General features: G+C 36.3%; 1 protein-coding gene across 1 annotated transcript in view; it reads left to right on the forward strand.

The window, feature by feature from the left end:
• Positions 1–24,884, forward strand: part of DRAM1 (DNA damage regulated autophagy modulator 1) — a 44,522-nt gene extending 19,638 nt beyond the window's left edge. The window contains exons 2-7 of the mRNA XM_074271397.1: positions 242–309; positions 6,082–6,224; positions 10,007–10,184; positions 18,078–18,136; positions 19,490–19,582; positions 22,285–24,884. Of these exons, the coding sequence (XP_074127498.1) occupies positions 242–309; positions 6,082–6,224; positions 10,007–10,184; positions 18,078–18,136; positions 19,490–19,582; positions 22,285–22,326 (583 nt within the window). The 3' untranslated portion in view covers positions 22,327–24,884. The remainder of the gene's footprint in view (positions 1–241; positions 310–6,081; positions 6,225–10,006; positions 10,185–18,077; positions 18,137–19,489; positions 19,583–22,284) is intronic.
• The last annotated feature ends 322 nt before the right edge of the window (positions 24,885–25,206 follow it).

Below are 25,206 nucleotides of genomic sequence, written 5' to 3' on the forward strand. Positions count from 1 at the left end.
ACAAAAAGTGAATCTGTGTATGAAACAAAAATGAAATGTGTTTAAATGAAACACAGCCAAACGTTAGACTCCCTGAATGTCTGTGACCCTTGAAGAAACAGAGCAGGCCAATCAATCAAGTCTCTGAATAAACTAAACAACTTTCTGTAAAAGAACCCAGGTCCTTCTTCTTGGGAATTTTGAGTAAAAAAAAAAAAAAAAAAAAAAAAAAAAATCTGTGATAATTCTTTTCTTTTTGTAGTGACACAGGAACAACACCTCCTGAGAGTGGTATCTTTGGATTCATGATCAACTTTTCCGCATTTCTTGGTATGTAGAACCAATTGATTTTATTTTTATCAATTAACAAACAAATCACTTCTTTCTTTAACTTCCTCACCCTGCTCTCACAGGGAAGAAAAAAGTAAAACATAAACCTTGACAAATACACAATCGAATAAGCACACACCCACCTTGCTGGTATGACTAGTTGGAATTTAAAAAAATAATAAAAAATTAAGTGACCTATCGTTTACTGATTATGGAAGCCTGGACAAATTTTTAGAAAATACTTCAGTGAAAAAAATCTGCATTTGCAAATAGTTTTGCTATACTTTAAAAATAAGGAAATGCTTTTATAAAAAGACTGGTAAATAATTAATAAGAAACATTTCTGACTTTCCAGAAGTATTTGCCACTGGGTTCCTTTACAAAGACTAGCTCACAGTTAGCTAGTGATTTAAGGTTTGCAGAGGTTTATAATTTGCTCCTTAAAAAGTAACACCCCTATATGTCTTTGGAAAATTAGGCTTAATTTTTTTTTCTTGATTTCTGTTTAACATAGAGAGAAGTAGTGGGAGCTGGTGGATTCTGTTTCAGAAGGCACTGGGTTTTCATCAATGCTTGGGACATTCTCCCTTCCTTGTCTTTGCCTTCTGGCTTCCCTTGCTTCCTTCTCATCCCGGTTAAAATCTCCCCTGCTTTCAGAAATCTTTCCCAGTCTTTCTCCTTCATAGCGACTTCTTTGTGCAAGTACAACTCTCCTGAATTTTTCTTATACACAAATCTTGTCCTCCTCTATTAGACTGTCATCAGACTTGCCTTTCTTTCACACTTAGCACTGTGCCTAGCATATGGTCAGTGCTTAATAAATGCTGATTGATTAACTTACTTTTTTTTAATTCTCCAGGATTCCAGACAACTGGACTATTATATTTAGTTCATCACATGTTCCATCAGAATCAGAACTTAGAATTGTCTAGATTTGGAAGTGACTTTGGAGGCTGTCTAGAGCTAGAAGGAAAGCCAACTGATCTCAGTTTCTAATTTTGCAGAGGAGGAAATTTGAAGCAGGAAAGTGTTATGTCCAAGGACCTCAGAGACCCTCCCCACCTTTTCTTTTTTAAAAAGTACAGATGAGGAAACTGAGACTCTCAGGAAGTTAAGTGACTTGACCAATATCATAACAAATATTAACAGGATTTTAATCCAGGTCCTCTGGCATCCACAGTTAGGGGTCTTTCTGTTGTACTGCTAGTTCCTTTTCCAGCAAAGGAAACTTCTGGCAGTGTAGAAAAGGTCCTGGGTTCTCAAATAAACACAAGTCTTGGCAAGTTCTCTCCAGTTGGAAAGGTGTCAGATACAGTTGATTGTGTACGTGCTATTGAGGAACAACTCTGCTCCTTTTGGAGGATGTCAGCACCCAGAAGGTTGGTCTCCACAGGATGTCTTTTTTTTTTTTTTTTTGGCCAAAGTAACACAGAAAGCCCCAGAGGAAGCGAGACTTGTGCTGGCAGGCTCTCTCTCACCTGATGATGTCTGGAAATATTTATCACATATCTGGAAGTCTAGACTATGATACTTAAGGATTTTGCCACCAACATATGGGGGGAGCTTGGGTAGCACAGTGGAAGGATCCCTGATGTAGCATCAGAAGTCCTGGTCTGGATTCTGCCTGCTTTCCTATGGGGAGAGGAAAATTTGTCTCATGTTTACTACCAGGTGATCATATTGAAGTTTAGAATCTCTCTGGGATTCAGTGGCTTCATCTCTAAAAGGAGAGCCAGGAGATCCTCTGATTTGTTTGTAAACAGAAAAAGAAAAAGGAGTACATTTTAGTGTTCACATCAAAACAGAAAACAGATGCCTGTATATGTATTCCTGAATGTCTTATTATGTGCAGCTTTCCTTTTTTCAAAGGTATATAATCAGTTCAACATGTTATTTTCAACACTGCTGCTCATCTGTATTTCCATTTCAGTGTTTTCTGGTTGCTTCTGGTATAGTTGATTGTTTGATTGTTTCAAAGATACCCTCTCTCCTTCCTCTCTCCCTCCTTCTCTCCCTTCTTTCTTCCTTCCCTCCTCCCCTCTCTCTTCCTTCCTTCCTTCTTTCCTTCCTTCCTCCCTCCCTCCTTCCCTCCCTTTCTCTCTCCCTCTTTTCCTTCCTTCCTTTCCTTCTCTCTTCTCTTCTCTTCTCTTCTCTTCTCTTCTCTTCTCTTCTCTTCTCTTCTCTTCTCTTCTCTTCTCTTCTCTTCTCTTCTCTTCTCTTCTTCCTCCATGATCACTAGACGTTTTCCCCTCCAAATTCCCCCCAAATCAGAAAAAAAGATAGACAAATCTCTTTTATGAAATATGAATAGTCCTGTTAAATAAGGCATTGAACTTGGAGGCAGGAAGATCTGGGTTTGGAATCCTTACTCAGGTCCTTACTAATTGTTTAACTCTCAGCAATTTCCCTTCCCTCAGTTTCTTTATCAATAGAATAGGGATGATAATAATTTCTACTTCCCAGGATTATTGGGCCAATAAAGTGAGATGATATTATTAAAGTGCTTTGTGAGTCTCAAAACACTATATAATACAATTTATAATAATAATAATAGTAATTATTATTATTATTATTGCTGTTGATAATATAAAGGGAGTCCAAGAGTTGTTTACTTGGACAAATCTCTCCCAGCTTCTGAGTTCCTTTGATCCCATGAATTTCAAAACTTCTAATTCTTGGTTGTTGGTCACAATCCTGCCCTCTGCTGGATAAACAAGAAAACAATGGTTACTGGATGGGAAAACTTGGCATTTTTTCATTCTCCAAGCCTGCATCCCAAGTAGCTGAGAGAGCAGTCTTCCTGTTCACATGTTCCTTCATTAACCACATTAACTGTGTGTTGACAATTCATTTCAATTGCCTGTTTTGTGGCTCATTTCTTCTTTCCCGTTTGTCTTTCTTGAAGAAGGGAATTGTTGTCTTTCCCTTGCTCAACCCCTCTAAGGTTGGAGCATTGAGGCATTTGTATATACAGCAGCCTTTTGTAAAGAAGATTTTATAAATATTAGGTTCCTAGAGGCAGTGTATTACAGTAGAAAATAAACCTGATAGAAATCAAGAACCCGGTTTCAAATCCCATTTCTGAAACTCGCTGCCTGTGTCACTACTAAGTCACTCACTGTCTGAGATTCCCTCATCTCTAGGTCCATGATCCTTTAGTTTCCATCACAAGTCTATTGGAATTGCCTTGAATTAGATCTGTTTTTAAAGGATATGTAAAGAAATTTGTGGAGACATCATGATGGCACAGCTGAGCTTAAGAGGGCCAATTTTGAAGTCAGAGGATCTAAATTCAAATTCTCCTTCTGCCATTTGGCTACCTTGTATGACCTTGAGCAGGTTACTGCACCATAAAGGGACCTCCTTTTTTGTTTGTTTAACTGATAAATGAGAAAGTTGGACCTATGGCCCCCAAGGTCTCTCCTAGTTTTGAGATCTTCTGGTCCATAAAATGATGAGGTTGGCTATTAAATGGCCATTGAGGGACAAAATAACCAATCCATGTATATTTCACATGGAGTTATCTGATTATTCTTTTAAATCCTACTCACTCTGGTCTGGTTATTGAATGGTCTATAACATCCCTTGACTCAAGCTCTTATTATTTAGGTTTTGTTGGTTTAGAATGAGTGTAAATAGCAGTTGAATTGCTTTGGGGATCTTCCCATTCCTGGACTGATATTTTTTTCAAGATAAATTAAGCCATCTATTGTTACTTAGTCCTTAGCCACTGAATGGGTTATCTCAGACAAACTGAGACCTGGGAAAGAACTTAATTGAGGAAATCCAGGCCCATGCATCCTCTGCATCCCTACCCTTCTCTAGTCATTGACTTTTATCTTACCACTAAACTGGGGAATGAATGAGGCTGTTGATTTTTCACATCTCTGCCTGTGAAATTCTTAAATTCTTAAATCCTTCCTCATCCTCCCACATCTTTGGTCCTTTTTGAAACATGAAGGATGAACAATAAATTTGGACTATTGTAACAGTCTGCTTGGGAGAAGAGTCTGCCTGCCTCAAGTCTCTACTGCAATCCATGCTCCATTCAGCCACTAAACTAAAGGTAAAGTAAGCACCAGGAGTGGTAAGGTGAAGGAAAGTCACAAAGGCAGTAGATTGTAAAAGAATATTATATAAAATTACAGTTCAGTCTACGTGAAGCAATCAAGCCAGGCCTTCATCCCAGGATTTAAAGGTTTGCTAGTTTATTTTGTAAATAGCTCACTGGAATTAGCAAGGAAAGAGGTTTTAAAACAATTAACAATGGGAAAGACAAGTTCCTTAGTGGAACTCAAGAGTTAATTAGAAGGAAGACACCTTTGAAGGAAATGTCTTGAGGTGCGTGTGCTCACTATTGATTGGCTAAATCCATAGTAGAGTTTAGCAAAGTAACCCCCAAAGGATTTATCAAGGGAAGGGGATTACACCATTGGCTGTGGGCTAATCCTAAAAGGGATTTAGCAAAGATGACACGGTGGACAGATATTTTATTGGGGAAATGTAACCTCTGGGCCTGATGGAATATCTAGGCTTTTAGATTGAATTCTGCAAGTTGGAATTTCTAAAGACCCTTCACCTGGAGTGAGACTGTAATAGAAAGTTTTCTTGAACACTTAAGGCTGAGATGATCCCATCCATGCCTTTCTCTGCTTGCTTTGAAGAGTATTATAATCCTATCAATATTTCAGACTTTCTTTGTAAACAACCACCTAGCTGGCTAACCTGGATTTCATCAAAATAATTTTCCTAAAGCACTAATCATATTTCCCTATTCAAAAAAACTCCAGTGGCTCCCAGATTACCTCCAGGATCTCGTACAAGATGCTTGCTTTGTTGTTCAAAGCTGTTCATAATTTAGTCCTCTCTTTTCCTTTTTACACTCTACTCCCCCACAATGGACACTTTAGTCCAGTGACACAGGCTTGTCTGGGAGTCCCACACACATTTCCTGGCTCTGGGCATTTCTCAGGCCCAGTTTGGAATACTCTCCCTCCTTATTTCTATCCTCTGGCTTAAGTCCCAGATAAAAATCACATATAGCTTGCTTTTATTTAACTTCCTTGCTCACTTTCTCTCCTATTTGATTTGAGTTTTTTGAGGGCACGGACTATCTTTTGCTCCTTTTTATATTTTCAGCATTTAACATAGGCCTGACACATAGTGGATGCTTTATAAGGCAGTCTTATTGTCATCTATCTAGGAGGGTACATTTGTCCTATGCTTTTGGAGGTCAGTAGCTTCAGCATTGATTGATCATCATCTATTGAGAATACTTTACAAATGTTTAGTCCATTACTCTAAGATCTTGTCTTTACACTAGTGTGACACTTATCAACACTGACTAGTTGAATATACCATAGGTCTTTGGCACAGGTCTGTCCTTCATTCCCCAGGCAAGAATGTATTTAGCTGGCCTTAGACCTTAGGAGCTAGATACATTATTTTATTCTGAATAAACACAGTGGTATGAATAACACTTATTGAAAGATTTTGAATTGGGGTCTTACTGTGTTACCAAGATAAATAGTCAAGTAGGAATGTCTGCTTGGATAATAAGGAGGGAAAAACCACTTTCTAAATATAATTTTTTTGATCATTTTAAACCCATTGTGTACTGAAATCTGAAGATTTGCATTTTCCATCTAGCCTTAGATATTTCTCTGTATTTTAAAAATTGATTTTCAAGGTTAAAATGTTTTAAGTCATGGGATTACTCAAGTATCTTTTATTTAAAAAAAATCTTACAATAAAAATGTTTTTTCTTTTCAGGTGCAGCCACTATGTACACAAGATATAAAATTGTGGAGAAGCAAAATCAGACTTCTTATTTCAGTAGTCCAATTATTAACCTGGTGGCATTAGTCCTTGGATTGGTGGGCTGTATTGGAATGGGCATTGTAGCCAATTTTCAGGTAGGGATAACCTAGAACAATAATCTATTTATATACTATTATAATATAACATCTCTATTTAATTGAATGTGTTTCTTGGTGAAAGACATTTGGTGGACAAAAGAAGGCAGGCTCCAAAGTAAAACAAAGCCTGGAAAGATAAGTGGGTAAAATTTGATTATGCCAATTATAGTTCCATTTTCCAAAGAAATGAACAGAAAGCCAAAGTAATTCGGGCTGGAAGGGACCTGTGAAGTCAATTAGAGTGACCCTCTCACTTTACAGATGAGGAAACAGAAGTTCCGGTTAATTGATTTACCCTAGTAGTAAGGATCACAGAGGTAGAATCTGAACCCAAGTCCTCAGGCTTCACAAAGCCTTGCTCTTTTCCACTTTGAACATATTTGCTGTGTGGGTTTCTGGAAATAACCAAGTTTTGCTTTTTGATGTTATTTTTTGTTTTTATTTTTATTATCTTTTTAAAAAATTACTTAAACCTTTTTATTTTCAAAATATATGCATGGACAATTTTTCAACATTGACCCTTGTAAAACTTGTCTTCCAAATTTTCCTTCCCTTCTCCCTCCCCCCTCCCCTAGACAGCAAGCAATTCAATATATATTAAGCATGTGCAATTCTTCTATTCATATTTTCACAGTTTGATAATGTCCTTTAAAAATAAATATATATCTTGCATTTCTGATGTTAGATTTTCCCCCAAAGTATAGTTAGATGGTGACTTTAAAGAGCAATTCATTTGAAATACTCTTTAATTAATTCTAAATAAATAAATAATCTTTATTTGGGGGCAGCAGAATGGTACAGTGAATAAATAGAGCACGGGTGCTGCAGTTGGGAGGACCTGAATTCAAATTCAGTCTCAGACACTTAGTAGCTGTAGGAACCTGCAGAAAATCACTTAATCTTATTGCCCTACTCCCTAAAAATCTTTGTTGATGCCTTTTGTTTTTATATTATTTATTTCTGGTGATATTTTCAATGACTTGTCCAAAGTCACTCAGCCAGAATGTGGTAGGTGTGGGGCTTGAATCCAGACCTTCCTAACTAGCTCAGTGATATTAAAATGAAGACCAGTCATTGCGATTAGCATCTATCTTTGTTCTGTTCATTTACATTATAGCAGGTATTGTAACCAACTCATTTTTCAAGTGATAAGTGATTTTCCAAGGTCGCGGTCAATTAGTGACAATGCTGGAACTATCTAGGATGCAAATCTATTAATTAGGTGAGCCCGCCATTTATAAATCACAATCCAGACATCTACCCATAAACTATAATCTGTGTCAAATGTCGCCAAGGGAACTTATAAATATGAGGCAAGATAATGCTGAGTGCCTTACCATAGTTCCTGGCATACAGTAAGAACTTAATAAATGCCTCTAAGGCTTGCTGTCTGAAGATAACATGTAATTCTTGTTTACTTCCAGTCTAACTTAATTGAAGTCTGGATCATTCCGTGGCTTTCTTCACCTGCTAGTTAAAGACTTAATCTTGCTAAATTGTTTTCATGAAGATCTATAGAAAAGTTGACATGTTAATTTCACTGATCACCCCAAAATTATCTCCTCACTTAACTAACCAGAATGAAAAATGGAGAAAAGTAAATGTAAATAGAAGCAATTTGCTATTGAATCATTTCTGTCATGTATGACTTCTTGACTCCATTTGTGGTTTTCTTGGCAAAGTTACTGGAGTGGTTTGTCATTTCCTTCTCTAGCTTATTTGAGAGATGAGGAAACTGAGGCAAAATAACATTTGGGCAATTAACTTAACCTGTCTGTCTCCATTTTCCTATCTATAAAGGAGGGATAACAATAGCACCCACCTCTTAAGATTGTTGTGAGGATAAATTGAAGTCATAGTTGTAAGTGCTTTAAATTTTTTTTTTTTTTGATAATAGCTTTTTATTTTCAAAATACTTGTAAAGATAGTTTTCAACATTTACCCTTACAAAACCTGAAGTTCAGCTTCTTTCCCCATGATCTGGAAGGAGGAAGAAAGGGGCCATGCATTTGCAGAAAGGAAACCCACAGGCTGCCACATTTCCAAACTCTTGAAAAGTCTCTTAGATTCCTCTCAGGCTTCCTCACTTCAGAAAAGCAATCCCAGAGTTGAAGCTAAAGCTCTCCAGAGAGGTTCAGAAGTCTAGCCAGGCTCTGGAGTGTTCTGGACTCAACTTCTGGGGAATTTAGCAAACCTGGGCCATCACTGACCAGATTTCCATCCTCAGGAAAACACAGAATTGGGGATTGTGATTGTAATCAGCCCTGAGATGTCAGTCTCTCCATGCAGATCTCAAAGCAGTGGCTGACCAGAGGTAGATTAGCAGATAGATTAGCTGATTTCTAGCACAGTTCTAGGCTTGGGGGATCCAGTTAGAGATATTGCTGCTTTTTTTTTTTTTTTTTTTTTTTTTTAACCTTAGTTCATATACTTCTGCTCATGTTTTACTTTGGCCCATGTTTTTTTAAAAATCCACATCCATTATTTTTTATAGTGGAAAATAATCCTTCTGCTTTTGATTTCTTTCAGGTATTTGTCTGGCCAGTCTTTCTTTTTAACAATAAAACATTTTATTGACTTAATAAATTTCTCCCTATAACTCCTCCGCCTTTCAGAGAAACATCTCTTATAACAAATAATTTTTCTTATTTAATCTTTTTTCAGATAATAAAAATCCAATATCTCCTTAATTTCTTTCCATGTCATTGAAAAAAAATACAAAGTCCTTTAAAAAATATTCTTAGTCAAACAAAACAAAGTTTGTGAATTAACCATGTCCTATGTATCTATATGTTTATATGTACATGCATATACACAAACTATCATATGTGTACATGAACACATGTATATACTTATCTACATAAATATTATACACATACTATATGTATGCATGTATGTGTGTGTATACACCCATATGTATTTTCTCTGGGCCTCAGTTTCCTAGATTGTTAAATGGGAAGAATGTCTGTCTACAAATTCTTTAAGACTCCTATCTATGGGGGGTAGCTAAGTGGCTCAGTGGATAGAGCACCAGTCCTGAAACCAGGAGGACCTGAGTTCAAATCTGGCCTTAGACACTCAACATGTCCCAGCTGTGTGATTCTGGGCAAGTCAATTAAACTGAATTACCTCAAGGTGGGGAAAATGACTTCTATCTATGATAGGCAATTCAGTTCACCTCTCTGGGACTCATTTTCCTCATTTGTAAAATGGATGGACTTTTTTTTTTTTAATTTTTTATTATATATATATTTTTATAATATTATCCCTTGTATTCATTTTTCCAAATTATCCCCCCCTTCCTCTATTCCCTCCCCCCGATGACAGGCAATCCCATACATTTTACATGTGTTACAATATAGTCTAGGTACAATACATGTGTGTGAATATCATTTTCTTGTTGCACAATAAACATTAGAATCCGAAGGTACATGCAACCTGGGCAGACAGATATTAGTGCTAACAATTTACATTCACTTCCCAGTGTTTCTTCTCTGGGTGTAGCTACCTCTGTCCATCATTGATCAACTGGAAGTGAGTTGGATCTTCTTTATGTTGAAGATTTCCACCTCCAATGGATGGACTTTTTAAGTCCCTTTCTCTCTCTGAGCCTGATGTAAAGCACCTGGAAAATCTGGCTTTTGATGGAGAATCATTGCTTTGTCCATGCCTTTAATCCATCAGTCTCTTTTCTCTTGGAATGTAAAGCTCTATCTGCCCAAAGTAGTTAATTGTTCATTGTCTCCTTGGCTGTGATCTCTGTGCTTTTCTCTCACCAGGAATTGACTGTTCCAGTGGTCCATGATGGAGGTGCCCTGTTGGCTTTTGTCTGTGGCGTTATGTACATCCTACTTCAGTCTGTCATCTCTTACAAGTCATGCCCACAGTGGAACAGACTTTCTACCTGCCACATAAGGATGGCCATCTCTGCCCTGTCGTGTGCTGCTGTAATTCCCAGTATCCTTTTGCTTGTGGCAGTCTCCACGAAAACTCAGTCTTGACACAGAGGAAAAAATTAGTAGTTAAAACAGGGTCATGCATCATTGCAAACCGTCCCAATTTTATAAAATGGGTGGATGTGTTAGAATGTAGAGAGAGCCCTGGTTCTGGGATCAGAAGCCCCAAGTCCCAGTCCCAGCTTTGATATGCTCATGGGCAAATCCTTTCCCTTCCAACCTCATTGTTCTCTTCTGCACAGTGACAGGATCTAGGTGACCACTAAAGGTCCTTCGTGGTCCTAATCTATGATCCCCCTCTTGACCCTTGTTATGTGACCTCGTTTTACTACCTAGACCTCAGTTTACTCATTTCTAAAATGAAAGGGTAGGACTAGAAATTTCTTTGGGGGCAGCTAGGTGGCGCAGTGGATAGAGCACCAGCCCTGAAGTCAGAAGGACCTGAGTTCAAATCTGGTCTTCCTAGCTGTGTGACCCTGGGCAAGTCACTTAACCCTAATTGACTCAATAACAATAACACTTAACCCCAATTGTCAACAACAACAACAACAACAAAAAAAAAACCAAAAGAAAATCTCTTTGGTCCCTTCTAACTTCAGATCTGTAATCCTAAAAATTGGGACTTCACTTTAGAAGTAGCCCAGGCTTCAGGAAAAAGCAAGTCCTTATTTGAGGATATCTCTGTAGAACTCAGTTAGATTTAAATAATCATTGGGGGGGAGGCAATTGGTCAAGGAATGGAGATTTAGGGCTGGTGAAAGGAAGAAGGCAGGGAAACCAAGAATTCTTTGCTTTCTACTCTCATTCATGAAGGATCATTTTTATGAATAGGTCATTTTTCTTTGTAGCACAATATCAATATTTGGTGGTTCTCCTTGGTGAGAGTCACCAAATATTGATATTGTACTTAAGACATTAGCTCAATTAAACTCTCAGCCCTAAAGCTCTTTTATCAGTTATTTTTGTCAAGCATTGGGACTTTAGTTACAATGTATATAATGTTTATTATTGCATATTTATTATTAGTTATAATGTACATTTATTATTAGTTATAATGTTTATAATAGTTTACGTGAGTTAAAGTGACTTGAAGTTTTAGAGGGCAGCATGGTTTGGTATAAGAAGTGTCAGATTTAGAGGCTAGATGTGTCCTTGCTTCATATCCTTGCTCTATCTTGGAAACCTTGGCCAAGTGTGGACTTCAGTTTCCTCTGCTGCAAAGTAGTAAGTGAGGCTCTTTGACGCAGAGCTGTAAGGAAGCCCACATGCCTTCTATTTTTGCATATGAGGAAATGGAGCGTTTCTGGGTCTAAGGTTGCTCAGGTTCTGGGTCCAGGTGTTCCTTATTCCAAGTCCAGCCCTCTTCCCACTATACTGCCTTTCAGAAAACTATACCATTTGATCCCAGATGGTCTCTCATGCAAATATTAACATAGCCTGATTATTTTTGGTTTCTAAGATAAGCTCAGACATGTTCTAGATGGCATGGCTAATGATGACTATTTGCAGGTAATTTGTTAAAATAGCCAAGATATTTGCCTTTTGTGGCCACCAGTGGGGGAAATGAAAACAATGAAGGGGATTTTTATGAAATCATCTGCATCTGGCTGTGTAGAACTTTCTAAGAACTGAAGGTGAGGAATCAAAAAAAAATTGCCATCTTTCAAAACATCTCTTAAAGCTGTAGTATAGAAAACTGCTGAATCTCAAGCAAAAGGAGGAACTTGAGGGAGAGTTTGGAGAAAAATGGCAGCTGGATTGGTAGGAGATGGTTGATTACTGGAAGAGGTGGTTCAATTGAGTAAGATTCAAGGGAGAGAATGGGTCACGTGCTTGGGCATCCCATGACCGAGTCTCTGCAAAAGGCATGGGAAAGACCGAAAATGAAGAAGAGTTTTGGTTCCTTTTTTTTTTCTTGGGTGGAACCTTGACAATGGACTTTCTGACTCTGCTTAATCTTGGTTGAGAGAAGACAAGCTTGTCTTAAGGGCACAACACATCAGCACATCCTTACTGTCTCGGTTCTCTTGTCTATTGAGTTCATGGAGTAATAAGCTAATAATAATTTTTTCCCAGAATGTTCCTTTTTAATATTTTTGGCTGGTTTTGAACACAACATTTAGAGATCATGGATCACAGTCATTCATAGTAGGAAAGGTCCTTGGAAAGCTTCTAATCTTTGTAGCACAATAGCAATATTTGGTGTATTTGGTGTATCTCACTGAGAATCCCTGCTTTGAGATCCTCAGAAAGCTAGCACCCAAGCTTTGCTTGAAGACCTTAAGTAAAGAAGAACCCATTATCTCTCTGTAGGATAACTAATTGTTGCATAATTTACAGATAGGAAAATCCTCATCTGTAAAGTGAAGCAGCTAAGTGGCCCAGTGCTTAGAGTTCTAGGTCTGAAGTCTATAACCCAGACTCAGAGATTAGCCATGTGATGCTGGGTGAATCATTAAATCCTCTTTGACTCAGTTTCTCCATTTGTAAAATGAGCTGGAGAAGGAAATGGCAAACCAATCCAGTATCTGCCAAATGACCTCAAATGGGGTCAAAAAGAGTTGGACAGGACTCAAATGACTGAACTACAAATAGGGAGGAAGTTGGGGGGAAGGGACCACTAAGGTTCCTTCCAGCTCACAGTCTGGAATTCTATCAGTCCTGGAATTCTAATTCTGCTAGACTAAGTAGATCAAGACTAATTGCTCTTCCACATGACCAGTTCAAAGACTCCCATTATTGTACCACTCTTTGCCCCCAGTCTTCTCTACATTAGTCATCCCCATTTCATTCAGCTAACCTTTTTTATTAAAGCCTTTTTATTTTCAAAACATATGCATAGATAATTTTCAACATTCATCTTTGCAAAGCCTTGTATTACAAATTTTCTCCCTTCTCCCCACCTCTCCCCTAGATTACAAGTAATCTAATGTGTTAAACATGTGCAGTTCTTCTGTACATATTTTCCCAATTATCATTCAGCTAATATTTTGTAGCCTGGTAGGTGTTATAGTGGACGGAGAAATGAGCCTAGGGTCCAAAATAACCCATTTGAATCTAGCTTTATACACTTAACTAGGTATATTTCTGAGCAAATTTAATATGTTTGTCTTAGTATCTTTATCTGTAAAGTAGGTATATCAATAGCACCTATGTACATTTAGGACATTAATATGTGAGTAAGAGACATTTATTGGGGCTAAAAGACATAAGACTTTCAAATGAAATGTAGCATGATCTAGTAAAAAGAATTGTTTCATTTAGATTCAGGATGGCTGGGGTTTGAAGCTGTTTGACCCTGAGGAGGAGGATATTTAAACTCTCTCATCCTCATTTTTCTGGACTGAACAACAAGGTTATCAGGAGACTTAATCTATCCTTAATGAGAGAGTGTATGTAGATCAATTTGCAAGCATAATATAAATGAGATCTGCTATTTTAAGGCACTGTGGATAAGGCTCTGGGCCTAGAATTAGGAAGACTCATTTCTAAATTCAAATTTGGACTCAGACACTAGTTGAGTGACCCTGATCAAGTAATTTTACTCTCTTTGCCTCAGTTTCCCTATCTAGAAAATGAGCTGGAGAAGGAAGTGGCAAACCACTCCACTATCTTTGCCAAGAACACCTCAAATCAGACAGGACTGAAAAACTATTACACAAAATAAAAGTCTTGACCCACGTCCATCAATTTAATCACTAAACCACTGTCTCGTGAGGTTAAATGACCCATTTAAGGTGATCCAGGTTATTAAATAGCATATTTGAATCCAGATCTTATTTGACATCATATTCCTTCTCTTCTGCACCGAGAATGCCTCTAGTTGAAAATGGTAGCCATGTCTAAACCTAACCAGGATGGCTTTATTTCCAAAGAATTAAATGCTTACCTGTTCTCTCCTTTCTCCTTCTAATGTGTCTAAAATAAAGGTATTCTGATCCCCATCCCACTGATTAGGAATCTGAACCACAAAGAAGCAGAGAAACTTTCTAAAAGTTGTACAATTAGGATTTTGATTTATGCTTAAAAAAAAAAATACCTTGTCAGTCTTAGTATGTGCCATCCTTAAACCATTTCCTTTTTCCCTTCCCCACTGAGCTTTCTTTTAAAACAAAAACAATTCATTTACTTTAAGAAGATTTTTAAGTGAGAAAATTAATAAAAACTAAGGAAAGCAAAGATTTAAAAATAACAATGAGAAACTTTTCAATAAACAACAAAAATTTTAAGACCATCTCAACCTTTAATAGAATTATCCATGGTTCTTAAGTCTAGTCCTTTTTCTACACTATTGATTTGGGGAGATAGGTGCTGGACTTTACAAAGGTTCCATTGAGGAGTGGGAAGGGTCTCATACTGCATAGGACTGTAGAAATAGGTACTGTTTACATAATACCAGAAACAGTAAGGTTAAAAAAAGAAAAAAAAATTTAAGAAAAAATAAAGTTACTGATGACTCCCTAGAAGCATTTTTGGTATCTGTTTGCCAGGAGAGAGTTGAAGGTGTGAAAGGATAATTAATATCATTATTATCTAGGATGTAGTAGATTCAGGAAACCTAGGGCTTCTCATGTCAAATCCAGCAGATTTTCTATTTTTCAGGAGCTAGATAAATAAAAGAATTTTACATATTAAAAGTTTTCTGCAAATAATCAGAAAAGATAGTTACTGGGATAGTCTGTATATTTTTTGTTTTCAGTTGTCAGTTATCATTTATTAAAGCTAGACAAAATCAGTATAACCCAAATGCTGTCCTATGAATCTTCCAGAACTCTTGGGAGACTAATTTGAGTTGCTTATTTTTTTCCCAGTTTTCTTTTTGTTTTCTTCCCCAATAGTATTTTATTTTTTCCAAATACATGTAATGATAGTTTTCAACATTCATTTTTTAAAAATAATAGTTTTTTATTTTCAAAATATTTGCAAAGAAAAAAAAATATTTGCAAAGATAGCTTTCAACATTCATCCTTGCAAAACCTTGTGTTCCAAATTTTTTATCCTTGCCTTTCCCCCACCCCTTCCCTAGATAGCAAATAATCCAATATATGTTAAATGTGTGCATATTTCCACAATTATCTGCTGCACCAGAAAAATCAGATCAAAAATGATAAAAATAAGAAAAAACCAAAAAGCAAGCAAACAACAAAAAAGGTGAAAATACTATGTTGTGATCCACACTCAATCCCCACAGTTCTTTCTCTGGATGCAGATGGCTCTCTCCATCTCAAGCTCATTAGAACTGACCTGAGTCACCTCACTGTTGAAAAAAGCCACATCCGTTAGAACTGATTGTTGAATAATCTTGTTGATGTGTACAATGTTTTTCTGGTTCTACTCACTTTACTCAGCATCAGTTTATGTAAATCTCTCCAGACCTCTCTGAAATCATCCTGCTGATTGTTATTGAACAATAATATTCTATAACATTCATATCCCATAACTTACTCAGCCATTCTCCAACTGATGGGCATCCACTCAGTTTTCAGTTTCTTGCCACAAAAAGGGCTACCACAAACACTTTTGCACATGTGGGTCCTTTTTCCTTTCTTATGATCTCTTTGGGATACAGATTCTATAGAGACATTGCTGGATCAAGGGGGTATGCACAGTTTGATAGCCTTTTGAACATAGTTCCTTCTTGCTCTCCAGAATGGTTGGATCAGTTCACAACTCCACCAACAATGTCTTAGTGTTCCAGTTTTCCCACATCCCCTCCAATATTTAGCATTATCATTTCCTATCATTTTAGCCTATCAAAGAAGTGTGTAGTAATACCTGAGAGTTTTAATTTGCATATGTCTTGTGAATCTACTATTCTGCTGTTCATTTACTCTATTTCTTAGCCACTCTGCTTTGTTAATATAATTTTAGGTTTGATACATCTAGGCTACTTTCATTTGCATTTTTTTCATTCATTCTTAACCTTTTTTTTCTTCCAGATGTATTTTGTTATTATTTTTTCTAGCTCTATAAAGCAATTTCTTGATAGTTTGATTGGTGTGGCATTGAATAGTAGATTAATTTAGATAGAATTATCATTTTTATTATAACTTGGCCTATCTATGAGCACTTAATATTCTTCCAATTGTTTAGATCTGACTTTATTTGTGTGGAAAGTGTTTTGTAATTGTGTTCATACTGTCCTGATTTTGAATTGGCTGGTAGACTCTCAAATATTTTATATTATCTAGAGTTATTTTAAATGGAATTTCTCTTTGTTTCTTTTGGTACTGGACTTTGTTGGTAACATAGAGAAATGCTGATGTTTATGTGGATTTATTTTGTATCCTTCAATTTTGCTAAAGTTATTAATTCTTTCTAGTAGTTTTTAGTTGATTCTCTAGAATTTTTTTAAGTATACCATCATATCATCTGCAAAGAATAGTAATTTTGGTTCTTCATTAGCAGTTATAATTCCCTTGATTTCTTTTTTTCTCTTATTGCTAAAGCTAACAGTTCTAAAACAATATTGAATAGTAATGGTGATGGGAGTGACCTTGTTTCACCCCTGATTTTATTGGAGTGAATAGTTTAGTTTCTCCCCATTACATATGATACTTGCTGATGTTTTAAATAGATGCTACTGATCATTTTATTTTATTTTATTTTTGGGGGGAGGGATTCTTTTAAAATTTTTTTTTAAATAATTATAGTTTTTTTGACATTACATATGCATGGGTAAATTTTTTACAGAATTATCCCTTGTACTCACTTCTTTTCTGAATTTTCCTTTCCCTCCCTCTACTCCCTTCCCTAGATGACAGTTACTGATTATTTTAAAGAAAACTCCATTTCTTCCTGTGCTCTCCAGTATTTTCAATAAGAATGGGTGTTAATGCTTTTTCTGTATCTGTTGAGATAATTTCGTTGGTTTGGTTATTGAAATAGTCAATTATGCTGATATTTCCCTAATATTGAATCGGCCCTGCATTTCTGGTATAAATCCTACTTGGTCATGGTACATTATCCTGGTGATAATTTGCTGTAATCTCTTTGCTAATATTTAAGATTTTTACATCAATCTTCATTAAGGAAATTAGGCTATAATTTTCTTTATCTGTTTTGACCCTACTTGGTTTAGGTATCAGCACCATATCTATGCCATAAAAGGATTTTCCTTTTTCTAATTGAATTAATTAAAGATTTATGTATTTTTTTTTATAAAACCAACCCTTAGTTTTCTTTGAATTTTATTAATCTCCCCTTTTATTTTCAGAATTTCAAATTTGTTATTTAATTGGGGGTTTTTGATTTGTTCTTTTTCTAGCTTTTTTAATTGCATGCCCAAATCATTGATCTTCTCTTTCTCTATTTCATGCAAGTAAGCATTTAGAGATCTAAAATTTCCCCTAAGAACTGCTTTGGCTGCATCCTGTAAATTTTGGTATGTTGTCTCATTGTTATCATTCTTTTGGATGTAATTATCGATTGAGTCTATAATTTGTTGTTTCACACACTCATTCTTTAGGATTAGATTATTTAATTTCCAATTATTTTGGGATCTATTTCCATATCTGTCATGTTATGCAAGAAAAACCAGACTAAAAGGGAAAAAACCACAAGAAACAAAACAAAAACAAACAAACAAAAAAGTGAAAATATTATGGCTTGATTAAGTCTCCATAGTTCTCTCTCTGGATGTGGATGCCATTTTCAACATCCCAAGAGTATTGGAATTGTGTTGGATCACTGCATTGCTGAGAACAGCCAGATTCCTCACAATTGATCATCACATCATCACATAAGCTGGTTCTGCTTACTTCACTCTAGCTGCTTATTTTTATTATATATTTAATCTGAAAATTCACATTTTTATTAGAAAACCACTCAACTTTGGTGTCCAAGAAGCTATTTTCTATCAGATTATTGTTTCCTTTACCATTTATTTTTTCAGTGATTGCTTGTGCCTCACTAATTTCCATAACAAAATTGGAATGGAATCCACAAGAAAAGGTAAGACTTTCCTAAGTGTGGGACCCTGAGTTGGGTGGAGACTGGTCTACCTTTTGGCCGGGAGGTGAGGGAGACATTGGTATAAAATCCACAAAGATTTTGGGTCATTTATTAGAGAAACACGAGAGAACACAGTGGATCTCAGAGGATCTTTGATTTGGAATGAGAAGACATCTCAGAAGACACCGTTTAGTCCCAAATTGCTCATGTTACTGGTAAGGAAACTGAGGTCCACATAGGCTAAATAACTTGACTAAGGTCCTAGGAGTAATAAGCATCACAAGTAGGATTTGAGCCCACATTTACTGACTCCAGGTAATAAGACTAATTTAAGTCCTTTAGGCATAAAAATAAAGTACTGAGTACTTATAAAAATGATGATTTTCAAGAGTACAGGGTTTAGGACTGAGCTTTGGGAAATACTCATGATTAGCGTGTGGAAAGATGATGAATCAGCCAAAGAAAATGAGAAGTTAGCATCTAATGCAATTTCAAATTGTATTAAGAAAGCTATCATGTGCAGAATGAGGAAATGAGAATTCCACTGCTCAGATCTTCTGGGTGCCTCATTAGGAAGGATTATACTGCAGCACATCCCAGTATTGATTGGTGTGGTAAGGGACCTGGAAGCCAGTCCAGATGAGGACAGATGTTGGGTGAAGGAAAGAAGGCCAAAGAAGTCTTTCTATTGAAAAATTAAGACTCAGCCAAAAGGAGAGCAGCTTAGTTTGGAGGTGGGGTGTAAGTTCTTCATCTTTATTGATGAAAACTACTTCTACCTGGTGAACACCAGGGGGCAGTGTTTTACCACAAATGGCATGGATCTCTATGCTGCCATGGGTAAAATCAATGGGCAGCTAGAGACTCGGGAGTATTTTTCATGTCAGTTACTTCTGTTGGTCTAGCTGGGGGTTCATTGTTTAAATTCAGTTTTTAAAAATCATTGCTTGTTTGAGAGATTTCAGCCATATAGGATCATCAAACATGGAAGAGATCTCAGAGACCATTTAGTCCAACCTCCTCATTTTACAGATAAAGAAACTGAGGCTCTGGGGCGGTGATGTTATCGGCCAATTATACTGATATATTTTAAAGTTCACAGACTCTGGATTAAAAACTTTTAATCTAGAGTCTAGATTCTAATAAATCTGATCAAATAAAATGACAGATCTCTTCTGTTGCCCCTTTTCTGACTCTGAGTCCATGGTTCTTGGACCCTTGCTGCCTTTGGCCATTTCTCTAAGTGTCCTGAGTGTGCTCTATGACAGCTCTTTTCTGATGAGCTCTGGTTCTCCAGCAATGGTTTAGAACTTACTCTCTAGTAAGCAATTTTGTCTTTCTCATTCCTACCAGGATTACATATATCATGTAGTGAGTGCAATCTGTGAGTGGACAGTGGCTTTTGCCTTTATTTTCTACTTCCTGACCTTCATCCAAGAATTTCAGGTGAGTGAGTGTCACATGTCAGAAGCAGCAAGCTGACCAGTAAAAACTTAAGGAATTTTGGTGAATTTTTAAAATGCATGATATTTCCTGTCTTGTATAACGACTTTTCTCTTTGTAGTCATTTTTTTGCCATTGTTGTTTGGTTATATCCAATTCTCTGTAATCCCATTTGGGATTTTCCAAGTGAAGATACTGCAGTGGTTTGCCATTTCCTTCTCCAGATCATTTTCAGATGAGAAAACTGAGGCAAATAGGGTGAAACTTGTCCAGAGTCATACAGCTAGTAAGTCTCTGAGTTTGGATTTGAAATCAGATCTTCCTGACTCCGGGTCTGGTGCTCCATCTATTGTACCACACTCTATCCCTGTATCCCATCAGCTAACTGATCTCCCCTTTGCAGCATCACTTCCAGCTGCCTACTCCTCACGAGTCCACCTCCCTAGATTAGGTGCTAATTATTACTAATTCTCCAATTGGTCTTCCCTGCCTCTTTCTCTTAGTCATCCTGGCTGGTAGTCTTTAATAAAAACAGCCTGGACATACTACTTCTCTGCTCAAAAATTTTCAGTGGCTTCTTATTACTTACTAATTAAGGTTCAGATTTCTTTTATTAACTGGTATTATTCTGCCTTTCCAATTTTATTTCATATCCCCCTCATATTACAGGCAAACCTTCTACAGGAAGCCTTCTCTAACTGTTCTAAATGCCTTCCTTTGTCAATTATTTCCTGTTTCTCCTATATAGCTTGTTTCTATATATGTTTGCTTGTTGTTTCCCTCATTAAATTGTAAGCTCTTCGAGGGCAGGAACTATCTTTTGCTTCTTTTTGTATAGGAACTATCTTTTGCTTCTTTTTGTATCCCAGAGCTCAGACATAGTAGGCACTTAATAGATGTTTATTGACTGCCCTCTTAAAAGGCACAAATGGTCTTTTCATGTTTCTTTGTCTTTGATTAGCCTGTGACCTGTATATATGTATCATGTTCTTCTTTTTCTTAACTTTTTTGATTTCCTATCTGGCCTTTAAAGCCCAACTCAAAAGTTTCTTTAAGAAATTTCTGATCTACCTTAGCAGTAATATTCTTCCCTTCAGACTCCTCGTGGTATTTTGTTTTGCAACATTTTAATGCTTAGTTTGCTTATGGGGCTTGCCATTGGGATCCTATTCTGTTAGGTCCTTTTCTCCATATTTTTTCTATCAGAATTTATCTGTCCATTGTCCCATTCTCTTGGCGCCTTATACTTTAGTAGGTGCTTCAATATGGAACGCCAGGAAAAAAGCCCAGCTCTTGAATCAAAGGACCTGAGTTTAAATCTGTATCTGATGCTAATGACCTAAGTGACCCTGATCAAATCACTTAAAATCTCAGGTCCTCATTTTCCTTATCTATAAAAATGATAGGTCTAATTGATCTCTGAGGTCCCTATCTTTTCTAAGTTATTTCACATTATTCTTTTTTTTTTCTTTCTTTCTTTTTCTTTCTTTTTTTTTTTTTCCTGAGGCTGGGGTTAAGTGACTTTCCCAGGGTCACACAGCTAGGAAGTGTTAAGTGTCTGAGGCCAAATTTGAACTCTGGTCCTCCTGAATTCAGGGCTGTGCTCTATCCACTGCACCACTTAGCTGCCCCCATTTCACATTATTCTTTGCAAATCTCGTTTCCACAGCTGAACTAAATCACCTTGCCCTTGTGCCACCTCAACATTCTGTGACTTATCTCTATGCTTTTGCAGGGGCTCTTCTGGGTGCTTGTGATACATTCACTCTCACCTTTTGAGGATTCTTGGCTTCCTTCAGAGTCTCAATCATGGAATCTTTTCTGATTCCTTTACTTGTTCTTCCTCTATTCACATTATGTTGTGTTTAATTTCTCTTTGTAAAGGTTGTGTTCCCCCAGGATATGGAAAGCTCCTTGAGGACAGGAATTAATTTTTGTTTTATCTTTATTCAGCACCTAGCTTTCGGATAGTAAGCACTTAGGTGAATCTCATGAGAGTCAGTATAGAGGGTTATAGAGAGCTGGCCTTGGAATCAGAAAGACTTAGATTCAGGAACCACTTCTGATATGTACTGGTTCTGTGCCAGGCACTTTTCAGTGTCCCCAGCAACTTCTTAAAGTTAAGAGTTGTTGATGATTAGTAGAGGAAGTTTTCTCACTGGAAATTTCCTATACCAATTACATCTGGACTCCAGTCATAGTAGATAAATGGATTGATGGGTAGATGAATAGATAAATGGATGGAAAGATACAGATGACTGAATAGAAGAAGAAATAATATGGATGAATAGCTAGACAGATAGAGGGAAATATATGTAATTGAATAGAATATATGGGTAGGTGAATCAATAAAAGGATAAAGATATATAGATTAATGAATAGAGGAATATAAAGATTGATCACTGGATAGAAGGCCAGATGGAAAGAAAGATAGTTAGAATGGATAGATACTTGGATACCTGGATAGACAAGATGGATGTATGGATGGATAGATAGATGCTTGTAAAATTGAATTATAAGCTTCTTGAGAGCAGGAATATCATCAGTATTTATTTACCACCCAGATAGATGCTATACCAGACTACATTGAGCTAGGCTTTGAAGAGAGAAGGGTTCAGTAGATGATGAGAAGGTGGACCAGAGAATGGCGATACGTATGCCTTTTTTTCAGGATCTTTGACATTCTTCATTCTCTTTTATTGCAGAATGTTACTCTAAAGATATCTACAGAAATAAATGACTTCTGAAGAAAGAAGAATTCTCTTTCAGTCAGTCCATCTTGTGGACTTGGATACCAAGAAATTATGCAGAGAAATCAGGTTTCAAGATTGACCTGTTCTTAGGGCTCTGCAGCAAGTTTATGACTTGAATTCCTTCCTGAAAACCCCCATATTTGTATTTATCCCAAAGGCATATTTCCAAAAAGTCTTTAGGAAGTTTAGAAATATTTTGTATTTTTCTAAGACATTTAAAAGTGTATATACTAACATAAAATTGATGCACAGAAAAAATTCCTTATTTCAAAAAAGTGAGAATGCTTTATTTTTGTACCAATCCTAGGTGGTTGTTTACTTTTAAAATTTTATAACAATGCTGCAGATGTCCCTTCCTTTTTTTATTTTTTTTATTAACAGTTTATTTTGTTTTTAAAGAATGTTTTGCCCAATTTTGTAAGAGCATTTATAAATTCAGTTAATCATTGTAATATTTCCAAATATGTTATTTCTACAAAGATCTTGATAAACATGTTAACACTGAAAAAATCAATGTTCTCTGACTCAAATAGAAATGGATGCCTGCAAGCTGCATATTGACTTAGAAAACCACAGTTTGTATTTTATTTTGACTTATTTTGCTAAACATTTCTTCATTTCATTTCATTTCAATTTGGTGTTCCATCATGAGTCTTGATGCTGTGAGTCTGACACTCCGGGCTAAGGAATTCTTTATATTTTCAGATAACTGACAACAAATGTTTCAGGGAGAGTTCTCAATTCCATATGAGGGTCTTAACTTGAAGTGATCTTGATAGCTCTGAAATCCTATGCATTTAGTAGGAGATTTCAGCTTTCAACCTGCTAACAATGGGACTTGCCATGAGGCAAGAATTTTCCTCACCCAGAACAAAAATGACCACCTCAAAAATTAGAAATTTAAAATCTAATTCATAAATCAACAACAGAGCTAAGTTAAGGTGTGAGGGGGAATGAAGAAAAAAAACAAAGTGAAATTTTTCTTTGAATTTCATATCTAGCACTTTTTGAAATGATTATGGGTGGGATTTCTGTTATCTATAAAACTCTAGAAAAACTTATATGGGAAAAGCATTTAAAATTGGAAAAAATTATTTGCAGTGTGAATAGAAATTCAATCAAAACTCTTATTTTACACTAACATATACGTTATGTCCATGATTTTAGATGAGGGACAAGATGGAGGGAGAACACATTTATGTAGACATTGGTCTCTTTTATTTCTGAGATGCTCAGGAAGAATATTAAAGACAAAAGGCTAAACAAAGGTTTACACAAATCCATTTGGCTCAGTGGTATCTCACAAACACGCACTTTCTCTCTCTCTCTCTTTCTCTGTCTTCTGTCTCTTGCTCATGCCTTTGCCAGTTCTGTATTTTCTTGATCTCATCCAACCCAAGGAAAATTCATTAGTGGAAAAAAAACAGAACCCAATAACAAAAAAGGGGTACTTGCCTCTAAGGTTGGTCTAGATGTTAACCTATATCGGATTGCTTGCTGAATTGAGGGAAGGAGGGAGAGATAGCGAGAAAAATTAAAAACACAAGGTTTTGCAAAGGTAAAGGTTGAAAACTATATTTGGAAAAATAAAATATTATTTTAAAAATTGGCCTAGAGACCATCATGAAAAAAATAAACTCCATTTACTATCCTTGGACACCCAAACTTGGGAGGAAGAAGATCCAACTTCTGATGTTAGTTAAACTCTCAGAACATACACCAAGGGCAGCCCAATCAGGTTTTTTTTTTTTTTTTTTTTTTTTTTTTTTTTTTTTTTTTAATCTTGGTGGGAATCAGGGAAATGGTGAGTGTGGAATAGATGCTCAATAAATACTTCGTTGATTGATGGGTTGGGCAAAATAACCTCTGAGGGCCTTTCTTACTCTTAGATTATATGGTTGATAGTTTGATATCACTAAGCTAAGGAGATTCATTAGATCGAAGTCAGGCATTCTTCTAAATCTTAAAAGACTGTCTTTGTATCTCCCTCCAGATGAGAACTGGAGCCATTTCAGGAGCCGTAATTACAATGGCCAATAATATAGTAGGATTCCAAGTGTCATTGAAGTGTGGTATGAACTCCTAGGCCAAGTTTTTCCAATTATGATGAAAAAGGTGAACAATATAGTGTATTTATATGGGACCTACACTAAGGCTACTTATGAGGTGAAATACTTTGTAATGGGGATAAAGTCTTAATTTCTTTTCATTGTCTATTAATTAGTTTTTTGGTAACCAACTAGAATATATATTATATATTATATGTTTAACTTTGTATACGGTTTTGTGTGTTTTTTACTGTTTTGGGGTAACTTTCTCTGATGTGGAAAGTTATGACAGAGATTGAACTTCTGTGTGTTATATGGACTAGACAAAATGGTGTCGCTTGGTTTGGAAAATGGGCAGGGCCACATGTCACCATTTCCAGATGAGGCAGTTCTGCTGAATATAACCCAGAGCACCTTTATTATTTTTATTACTTATGAAGTTGTGTTTCTTTTTTTATACCTCATGGCCTGAAGCATTTAAATAAAGGAAATATTCTGCTGTGTGCTGTCTTTTGTTTTCATGTGTTTTGTTTTGTTTTCAGTGTAAAGATTGCCTATGTGAAGTAAATAGCTCTGTTGGAAACAGCTGTCCCTAAGGGATAGTAGATCTAATTGGATATTGGTCACTTAGTCAGTAAGCATCTATCTATAAGCTAAGTACTGTGCTAAAACATTGGGAATCCAAGGAATTATTGTTTGATTTTTAGACAGTTTCTGCTCTTAAAGAGCTCAAAATCTATTTAGAGTGATGGAGAGTAAGACCTTGGATAGCTTTTCTACAGAAAACTCTCAGGTAAACAATCTCTTTCCCAATGCAAATAGATAC

Source organism: Sminthopsis crassicaudata, chromosome 5, assembly GCF_048593235.1.
Source record: "Sminthopsis crassicaudata isolate SCR6 chromosome 5, ASM4859323v1, whole genome shotgun sequence".
Classification (NCBI taxonomy): Eukaryota; Metazoa; Chordata; class Mammalia; order Dasyuromorphia; family Dasyuridae; genus Sminthopsis; species Sminthopsis crassicaudata.